Source organism: Hydra vulgaris, chromosome 04 (assembly GCF_038396675.1).
Source record: "Hydra vulgaris chromosome 04, alternate assembly HydraT2T_AEP".
NCBI lineage: Eukaryota > Metazoa > Cnidaria > Hydrozoa > Anthoathecata > Hydridae > Hydra > Hydra vulgaris.
In genome coordinates, this window is record NC_088923.1 from 33200001 (window position 1) to 33211246 (window position 11246).

An 11246-nucleotide genomic window follows, 5' to 3' on the forward strand; every position below is an offset into this window, starting at 1 on the left:
AAGTAAAGACTTTTTGTCAAAACGAGAATATAAAGTTAAGTTGTCAGCAAATAGAGTCACTTTAAATATATGGTTGTCAGAAAGATTTTTATTGTAGATAAGAAACCACCAAAGATAGAACATTGTGGTGCCCCTTAAGTTACTGGAAATAAAGAAGACTGTAATTCTTTGAGAATGATTTTAATATTGTGGTTAGAAAGAAATGATTTAATAATCTCAAAATCTTTATATAAGAAAACTAATAATAACAAGAAGACTAATCCCAGCAGTGTTTTCTAGAGTTGTTTAAAAATTAGAACCACTTATTTAGCACTTATTGTAAGAGAGAACACTTTTGTAAGACTATGATGGAAATGTTGTCTGAGCAATTAATTCTGCTTGGGAGCAATAATAAAACCCAAAAACTAGAGATGGAATGTTAGTCTTACTTTAGTTAACACAAAAGTCGAAAATTATCCAAAAATCTCTTGAACCTAACATTTGAGATAAAATACAAAATTTAGTAAACTAGTTAAGGAAAGAAAGTGTTTGAGTTTTGTTATATTAGGAGAAGGCTAAAGCTTGATGATGACAATGATAATGATGATCATGATCATGATCATGTGCATCATGATGATTTTTATATATAAATATAATTGCACAGGCTTTGGTGGAGTAAATGAGTGCACAAGTGGTAAATCATCTATCTAAAACGAATTTGGCAAGCGATAAGCATTTTCGTGGGCTTTCAAGATATTTAGAGATATTTAAGATATTTAGATATAAAAGCTCACAAATAAAATAAAATTGATTACATTTTAGTAATACATCAGCAAAACAATTGTCAGCAATGGATGTTTTTCTAATATTTATTCGAGCATCATAACATTTTCTAGAACAATTATTAAAAAGAACATTGCATTTGGAGTTGCAATTTTTTAAACTCTATTTTAATATATATTTAGATCACTTTTTATTGAAACAATTTATTTAAATTTATTTAAATAATTATTTTATAAATATTATTTTGCGTTGGGTTTCTTCTTATTTAAAAAGTTCATTTGTTACTCTTCTTTTTTGTGAAACTTTTTTTTCTAATTTAAAAAGATTAAAAATCACATTGAAAAAGCGAGAGCAAGTAATTATGAGAATTGACTTTTGTAACTAAATCTTGAATGAATGAATTAGATACTTTTAAAATTTTTTTTGTCACGTACTTCAAATTTTGTTTATCAAAAAAAATTTAATTTAAGTTTTAAACAAGTGTCTATTATTTTCCTTTTGATTAAGTTGTATTTTAGATACTAAGTTAAATACTATATAAATATTGCGTATTATAAAGTTTTTATATTTTTTTTAAGTTTTTAATTAATAATATTGCAGCTGTTTTTCAAAACACCTTAAAGTAAAAAAATTCAAAATTGACTTTTTTACAAATTATGCTAATTTAGATGTTTACAAACATTATTAAATAAACATTTTTAGAGAACTCTAAAAAAAAAAACTCTTTTAAAGAAAAAAATTTTTAAAAAATTCATAAAAATTAATAGTTGAAATACGTCATAAGCATCTTTTTAAGAGGTATTTAAATTTTATATTTTGCATGGCGTTTTGAAAAACACCTGCAAAATATAAAATTTAAATACCTCTTTAAAAACTACAAATGTTTTTTAGTTCTTTGTTATAGTTTTTTTTTTACAATCCTTTAAAGTTTTTTTGCTTTTTTCTTTACTATTACATAATTATGTAAAACTTAATAAAGTTTAAAAAAAATTATGCGCTAGAGGATTAGATTTTTACTAATTTTGTTTATGTAAGTTAAATACAACTCAACCCAAAAAGCATTAAATTTTGCTGTTTTTAAAAAAAAAAAATTATATGTGCAAGCTTTATTTTCCCTGTGTAAACTGATTTACACGGGTGTAGAGGCGAGAGCGGGCAATGCCCACCATTCCTGCTGAGGCCTTCATATATATATATATATATATATATATATATATATATATATATATATATATATATATATATATATATATATATATATATATATATATATATATATATATAAATTAGTAAAAAACACTTATCTAACTTTTATCTTCTACTTTAAGTTTCACCATTGCTGGATCATCAGGAAGAGAACTCCTGACTCTTCCTGATGATCCAGCAATGGTGAAACTTAAAGTAGAAGATAAAAGTTAGATAAGTGTTTTTTATTAATTTATTATTGCTCTGTTCTTTAAGAACATTGAGCACTCTATTTGTAAAATACACTAACATAATTTACATATATATATATATATATATATATATATATATATATATATATATATATATATATATATATATATATATATATATATATATATATATATATATACACACATATATATATACATATATATATATATATATATATATATATATATATATATATATATATATATATATATATATATATATATATATATATATATATATATATATATCCATATATACTTAAAATATAATAAAATATGCAGCCTAAGTTTCAGTCCCAGCTATTTTTAAACAAGGAATTTGATCAGACCCACTCCTGGCCCCGGTCAATTTTAACTTAACCTAACTTGCAGATCTGAGATCTTGTTCTAAGTAATCAAATAGTAAAGATTTTTTGTAAAGACAAGAGTATAAAGTTGAGTTGTCAGCAATAAAAGCCACTTTAGATGTAAAACTTTCATGACGATTGATATTGTAAATAAGAAACAATACAAGAGCAAAGATAGCACCTTGGGGTACACTTAAAGCTACTTGAAATAAAGAAGAGTGTAGGCCTTCAAGAATAACTTTAATACTCCAGTTAGAAAGAAATAATTTAATAATCTAAAAACCTTTATATAAATAACAGAGTGAAGACTAATTATAGAATAGTGAGAGTGGTCGAAGTGTTTTCTAGAGTTTTGAAAAATTGGCACCACTTATTAAGCACTTTATAAAAATTTAGCAAAAATTGAAGAGAGTTCTGGAGAACACTTTTTTAAGACTGATGGAAATCTTGTCTGGAGCACAAACTGTAAAAGTGTTTAATTGAGAATTAACTTTAGCATTGGAGGCCAGAGTGATTTTGATGTTTAACAATCTGTTTAACTGGCAGGAAGAGTATGGCCATTAGATTCAAGAGTCAAATTAGAGTAAGATTTCTTTGCAAATAACTCTGCTTTATTCTGGGGAAAAGTAAAAAGGTCAGACCCATGAAACAGAGCTTAAATGTTAGACTTACTTTAGTTAATAACACTCTTGAAGACTAACCAAAAGTCTCTAGAACCTAACATCTGAGATAAGATACAAGATTTAGAGAATAACTGAGCTTAACATCAGACAGGACCTTTTACATTGGCTTATTGGAATAATAAAAGGACATTTGTTCTTAAGAGACATGTTCTTGTAAAAAAAAATTTTTTCAATGATTAATGTTTAATAAAGCAACTGCTCAAGATGGTGAAAAATGTGGAGTAGAATGAGACTTGACTTAAAATTGAAGAGAAGGAATACAAGCTTCCAAACTTTTATTCCAGAAAGAATAAAAGCTTCCGAGATGCGCTTTATGCATACCTATTATAGATATAAGCATATATGTTTGCTATTTATTTAGATGCTGGCATTCAATATCCTTACATAGTTTTATAAACTTTAGTATTTATATAGTTTAGTATTTGCCGAAAGAGAAGATGATCAGATGATGATGAGGATGATGAGGACGATGATGATGATGATGATGATGATGATGATGATGATGATGATGATGATGATGATGATGATGATGATGATGATGATGATGGTAATGATGATGGTAATGATGATGGTAATGATGATTATGATGATCATGTTAATCATAATGATGTTTATATATGCTCATATATACAAAATTTAACATCAGTTTTGAATAAAAAATATACTTTAAGATGTATAAATATTTAAGCAGCCCCGGTCACAAACGCGGCCCTGACCTCAGCTATATTTTATCAAATCTGGCCCCAGCCCTGACCCCTGTCAAATATCAACCGCAGTTGCTTACTATGTGACTTCTTACTCTTCTTCTTTCGCTCTTTTGCTATAAATATTGGGTGGTCAGATCTTTTGGTCATAAATGTAGAAGAAATAAATTTAAAAAACTAAAGCATACCGAAATAACATAACTTCTGGTCAGTCTTTATAAGACTCTGAAAAACTTTTTTTTTCAATAAACGAGGATCAACCTGTGCGCCAATTTCAATAATATCACCAAAATATTTATCAGCATGTGATGCTTCTAAGTCAAAAAAAACAAAAAGAGCCTCCATTCCTTCAATCTTGCTGCAAACTAAAATAATAAAAGCCTAGAAAAATATTTGAATGTAACTAATGTACAAATGTGTGCATGTTATATATACACACACAAATTTGGGCGGCGTTACATCCCCCACCCCTCGTTTTTAGCAGAAATTTAGCAAAAAAACTGCATTTTTTCATGAAAAAAACAATATTCACCATAAAAAACACAAAAAAAAAAAAAAGGTCCTCAAAATTTAATTTGGGCAACGCCCAAATACAGTCGACACTGTCAAAAAAAGTTTAGAATAACTCCAGTACACATATAAATATAAACACACACACAGATATATATATATATATATATAAACGTATATATATATATAAACATATATATAGATATATATCATATATATAAACATATGTATGTATATATTATATAAATACAAACATATATACATACATATATATACATATATTACATATATACACAAATATATATATATATATATATATATATATATATATATATATATATATATATATATATATATATATATATATATATATATAATATATATATAAATATAAATTATTAAAAACACTTATCTAGTTTTCTTCTTCAACAATTTCTTTCTTCATCAGGAAGAATCTTCCTGATGAACTTACTGATGGAATAACAAATTGTTGAACAAAAAAACTAAATAAATGTTTTTACTAATTTATTATTGCTCTGTTCTTTAAGAATATTGAGCACACCATTTGTAGAATACACTAACATAATTTATACATATACATGAATATATATATATATATATATATATATATATATATACTATATATATATATATATATATATATATATATATATATATATATATATATATATATATTATATATATATATATATATATATATATATATATATATATATATATATATATATATATATATATATATATATATATATATATATATATATATATATATATATATATATATATATATATATATATATATATATATATATATACTCTGCTATTTCATCTCTAGTTTAAAATTCTTGATTTATATATCTTGACATAGTAAAAATTAATTTATAAACAATCATAATAAAATCTTTTATTATCCAAAAAAAAGCTTTGCATGTCTAACAGCAAATACTTTAACTGCAAACAGTCAAATGTGGGAAATCGGTGTCAATCTGTGTGGAAACTCATTGCAGAATCATGTCAAACTGCAAACTAGTATTAACATGTGAAAATAGTTTGACAACTAGTTTAAAATAAAAAGAATTTTAAATAAGTTTACATTTTTACAAGTTAGCAATTACACCAGTGTCTAAAAGGTTGTTTAACACACATGTCAGTTCATGTTAACAGACTTAAGTTGAACCAAGTTTCTCTAACTTGTGCAAGTTTGCAGTTAAAAAATTTGCACTTGAGCAGTTTCCTTCATTAATTTATAAAAATTCTTTCAAAAAATCAAAATTTCTCACAAAAATGTTTTGAAACTTTAAAAAAAATTCAATGACATTTTAAAACTGAATTGATATTTGAGAAAAGTTAGATTGATTTTGTATATAAAAAAAACGATAAGTCATTCATCCAATAAGTAACACAAATTATAAATACATAAGCTATTTACAGTACCTATTTTTACTAAACAAAATATTCATTTCAATTAATAAACCGTTTACGTTCTTTGTGCCACCATTGTTGCACTAATTCACGTTTATCCCAGGTCCAGTTATGACCATTTAAAATATACCATGCACCAAACAAAGTTCCTCCAAGATGAGCAGCATGATCAAAAACTTTCCATCCTAAAACTAAACCAGTTAGGTCTAATGCAATAATACCATACAGTGCAGTTCCTGCAGAGAAAGTAAAAAAAGGTAAAAATACAATCGAGAGACGAGATTCTGGTTTTTCAATGCAACACAAAGCTAAAACTGCAAGCAAAGCTCCTGATGCACCTAAAGACGGAACATTTATTCCACGTGATACTTTCAAAAAATGACTCATTAAAGAAGCAAATGTTCCTCCTGTTAAATAAAATGCCAAAAACTGCTCTGTCCCAAGAATTGATTGTACGAGTGGTGAAAAACTCCACAAGACAAACATATTAGTAAAGAAATGCCATGCTTCAGAATGACTGAATACTGATAGCAACAATGGTGAACATCTTTTGCTAGTGGGTGAACAAAGAAACCAGTTCTTCATAAATCTGTGTGCTGGGGTAATTTTCCAACATAAAAACACACAAGTATTTAGTGAAATTATACATACAGTAACTTTTTGTCCATAAGATAATCTATTCCACCATTCATTAAGCTTATTACGGAAAATTAATGCTTTGTTGTTTCCATGACCTCTAAAAAATTTGTCAGTTAACTTAGACTTTTCAAGAAGTTGATACCGAGATCTTTCATACTGAAAGATTGCACATCCAACAAATGACACTACTCCAACACTTGTAGTGAATATAATTGGGTACAGAAATTTACCTTTTCTTTGAATAGGCAAAGTAGTAATGTTGTACTTTCTAATAGATTTTAAAAAATCAACAACTTTTTTTGTTCCTAGTCCTCTTGCTAACATTATTACACACTTAAATCTAAATAGAAATATAAAAAAACATTAAGACTTGAAATACACTTCTTTAAACTTAAATTTTACATAGATAAACAGTTATAGAGATAAGTGCAGAAGAGTATGGATACATAGAGAGATTTTTTGTCTTTTTTCATTTATTTTTGCTGTTGTTATTGTTGTTTGTTTATTTATTTATTTTTTTGAGGAAGGTAAGAGGTGGTTGTCTCACTCATGTAAGGTAAGAGATGGTTATTATTGGAAAATCATCTGCACAAAAAATGGAATGATGAGAAAAAATTGGGAATCACAAAAAAGGACAACTATTGCATATGTTAACAGTGGATTAAATGTATGATATCCATACAAGTTCAATAGTGAAAAATAATTTAAGAAAACATAAAGTAAAAAACTAAATAAGAACTGTGATTAATCAAAATAAGAAGATCAACAATATTGAATAACTATTAGCAGTAAATGTATAAGTTTACTAAAATCAAAATTTGTTAGTCACTGCAACCCCTATGTGAAGGAAAGGAAAAACCACTTTTTAGATGGCCTCCTTGTTTTAAGCAATAAAAAAATTATAACTTTTTTGTAAAACTGGATTTTACAATTGGATTATTAGAAAATAGATATCCTAAGTAAAATTATAATAGATAAAACCATGAGAAATAAAGATAAAAAACAATACAGAATCAAAGATGGAACTTTGTAGAAGCAAGCAACCAAGGTCAATACTTGACTTAGAGGAGCTTAAAAAAAAGAAGTCAGAACTGGAGCCAAGGCTATGACCAGGCCTATAAGTTATAGGCAGTGTTCTGCTATAATAATATTATAACAGAAAACGACCTATAGGGAGAAAACATAAAAAGCAAGTCTTCTATCTATTTGGATGGTGCATTTAAATCACTTTGTTAAAATGAGATAATATCCTCTTAAATAATTGCATTTAATCACAACTCATAGGTTTTAAGTTGTAGGCAGTATTCTGAGAATTTTATAGCAATGATTATTATTTTTAATACCTCCATAATGCTTTAATACACAGTTATACTACAACTGTGTATTAAAGCATAAAAAAAAATCTATGTTTATTTTTCCCTAATTACTTCAAGTAGAAAGATCAAGTTATTGCTGCAAAATAAATCAAATCAGATATATTCTGAATAAAGATGCCACATCAAAGATATTTACTTTTTCACTTACATTGTAAGTAATATTTACAAATACTGCAACAAATAATGCAAATAGAATGATTAAGTCATGCGAAAAAATCAATCAAAAAATCGGACAATTAATTACATTAGTAACTTATATTTTCAATAAACTTTGGTCTTTGTATATATAATATGTTATATTTAAATATATATATATATATATATATATATATATATATATATATATATATATATATATATATATATATATATATATATATATATATATATATATATATATATATATATATATATATATATATATATATATATATATATATATATATATATATATATATATATATATATATATATATATATATATATATATATATATATATATATATATATATATATATATATATATATATATATATATATATATATATATATATATATATATATATATATATATATGTTAACATAATTTAATATGTTTATATGATACAGTTATAGTAAATATTACACCGAAAAAATCCACGTGCTGATAACAGAGTTAAAAATAAATTCGCAATTAAAAACAGAAATCGTTACAAACGTTTAACCGATAAAATTGTTATTAAGGACCAAATTTATTCGGCTAAGTTCCTGAGCATGAAGAGCCAGAGTGAAGAACGTGTAAAAGGTATACAAATGCATTTCTGAATTTTCTAGGAGCGCCAAAAATCGTAAAAGAAAATTTCTGCTGTTCTAAGCTCCTCTAGATACTTTAGTATAGCACACAACTGTAATTTTTAAAAAAAGATGTAAGCTAAATAAGCTTTGTGAGTTTTTTGCTCTAAAAGTTCAACTTTTCCTCTTGATAAATTAACAAGATTTTGTCGTGCACATTTCAATAAAATTTACTAACCTTTTTTTATATTATAAGTGGTAACCTTATTATAGAGAACTCTGGACAATACACAAAGACAAAGATACAACAGTTATACCAATGTAATTATGGCGTGTAGACTTGGATAACCTAACGGTCTTTTCACAGAGCTTCACCAAAATGTCAGCACTCTCAATATTATGTATTATGGCTGCTTTACTTAAAAAGATACTTATATATTTATAATAACTTGTAATTAAGCTTAAAAAGAAAGCATCAACAAAAACGTCAGCACACTTAACACTTTTTTTTTGGTGACTATACTTAAAACTCCATGTGAAGGAATTGAAAAGATACTATGATTGCTGGTATTTTTAAAAACTTCCAAGTTACTATGACCTTATTGGCAAAATCTTTTGTTATAAAATTGCAAACCATTAAATCTAGAAATATCAATACTAAACTTATTTCTGCGGTAAAAAGTAATTAATGGAGTGATAAAATACGATAAAAAACAACAATCGTATAAAAAAAGATCAATCTTTACAAAATATAAAATGCTTTAGATTATGCATAAAATATTTGAAATTATTAAAAGATAAATCTAGAAATATCAACATCAATCTAAAAAATACGTAAAAGCTTTAGCCTTTAATTCTAAAATGACACAGGTTTATTAGTACAGATAATCTTATTTTTATTTTTAACATTTTATTTTAAGTCTTTTTAATGTTTAATTGTTTTTTAAGGTTGTTTTTTATTATTTTTATTATTTGCAAGTAAAGTCTTAAAAAAAACTTTTAATAGATCATGACGTAACTTAGTATGGTTATGTATAAACAGATGAGATTAGATTTTTAAAAAATATAAAATATCGAAGTTTTAAAATTTGATTAGCTATTTTTTAATCAATTTAATTCTTTGCATTTAAGGGATTAGAAGATGTAAGAAAGCTTTAAGACGTTGTAAAGTGAGAAATCACATGGTCTATATCAAGAAAGCAACTTGCTACAATTATAAAATTTCAAAGATTTTTCCAATCTTTGAATTTTGAATTTGAGATACATATTAGCGGTAAATTCTTGATAGAAATGTATTTAAGTGATATTTTTTGTTAAACAAAATTCGATTTCCTAATCTTTAAACTTAAGATTTTGCCGTGGCATAAAATTGCTCAAGCAAATTATCTCCTATTTTTATTTTTCAAATAAATTTAGCATTGCATAATTTATGGGCGATCCGGTTAGATTAATTTTTTAACACTCAATAAAATGTATATTTTATATACGATACATTTTGTCTAAATAAGAAGAGTAAAATGACATCATACGAATGTGTTAAGAGTTTTTTGAGAAACTTTTATTTAATTAAAAATAAATCTATTTTTTTCTAACCTTTCATTTGGGGATAATAAAACATGCAAGTGAATGGGTAATTAAAAGAACACTTAATTTAAAAAAGCAATGATAACAGCTTTACAAATAAACAACTAATAATAACATTAAAAAAAAAACTATTAATAAAAAAATGCTAGTTGATGTTGGTGTAGATTTAGTGGCTAAGATTCTGTAATTACTTGTGTTGGTGACGGTGGTACTGGCACAGGTTCTGATAGTTGAGATGATAAAGGCTCATATTGTGTTTCAAATGTTTTAGCAATTTGTAATGTAGACTGATCAATTTTAATGATATCGAGTAGTAATATAAACCGAAATTTTGAAACCCAGTCACTACTTACGTACGCGTAAAAACTTTACCGAGCTGAAAAGTTTTGTTTGCAATTGACTTAAACATTCTTTTAATAAATTATATTAGTTTGTTTATGCATAAAGTTGTTAAACTAGTTTTAGTCAGGCAGTAACGGATAAGGAAGAGGGGGGGGGGTATGCATCCCCTACAACAAGAATTTATAAAAAATTTCAGTATCAAATTTCAATATCAAAGTTAAACACGACTTAATAAGCAACAGGCCCGTACCCTACTCTTAAAACTTGATAAGGTCTTGAATAAATTGTATTATTCGGCGCTCTTTATCTAATAATCTTATAAGAATTACGTTTCATTCATTTTTTGTTCACTTTGATATGACCATACAAAAATGAAACCATTGTGTTGCATTAAATTCTTTTACTGTCTTGTTTTCTTTTTTTTTTTTTTTTCTTTTGCCCTTTTTTAAGTAAAAACTTTAGATATTATTTTTATAAGGTAAGTTTAAACAATTATATATATATATATATATATATATATATATATATATATATATATATATATATATATATATATATATATATATATATATATATATATATATATATATATATAAATTAATTATTTTATATAAAAATTAATTTATTA

General features: G+C 25.1%; 2 protein-coding genes across 2 annotated transcripts in view; both read right to left on the reverse strand.

Moving 5' to 3' along the window:
- The window catches only part of LOC100215604 (uncharacterized), an 82981-nt gene extending 73865 nt beyond the window's left edge, over positions 1–9116 (reverse strand). The window contains exons 1-2 of the mRNA XM_065796123.1: positions 9010–9116; positions 4142–4318 (exon numbers count right to left, since the gene is read on the reverse strand). Of these exons, the coding sequence (XP_065652195.1) occupies positions 4142–4298 (157 nt within the window). The 5' untranslated portion in view covers positions 4299–4318; positions 9010–9116. The remainder of the gene's footprint in view (positions 1–4141; positions 4319–9009) is intronic.
- Positions 5866–6913, reverse strand: LOC100197728 (presenilin-associated rhomboid-like protein A, mitochondrial). The gene has a single exon (XM_065796124.1). The coding sequence runs from the start codon at positions 6867–6869 to the stop codon at positions 5946–5948; it is 924 nt and encodes a 307-aa protein (XP_065652196.1). The 5' UTR covers positions 6870–6913; the 3' UTR covers positions 5866–5945.
- Positions 9117–11246: the final 2130 nt, after the last annotated feature.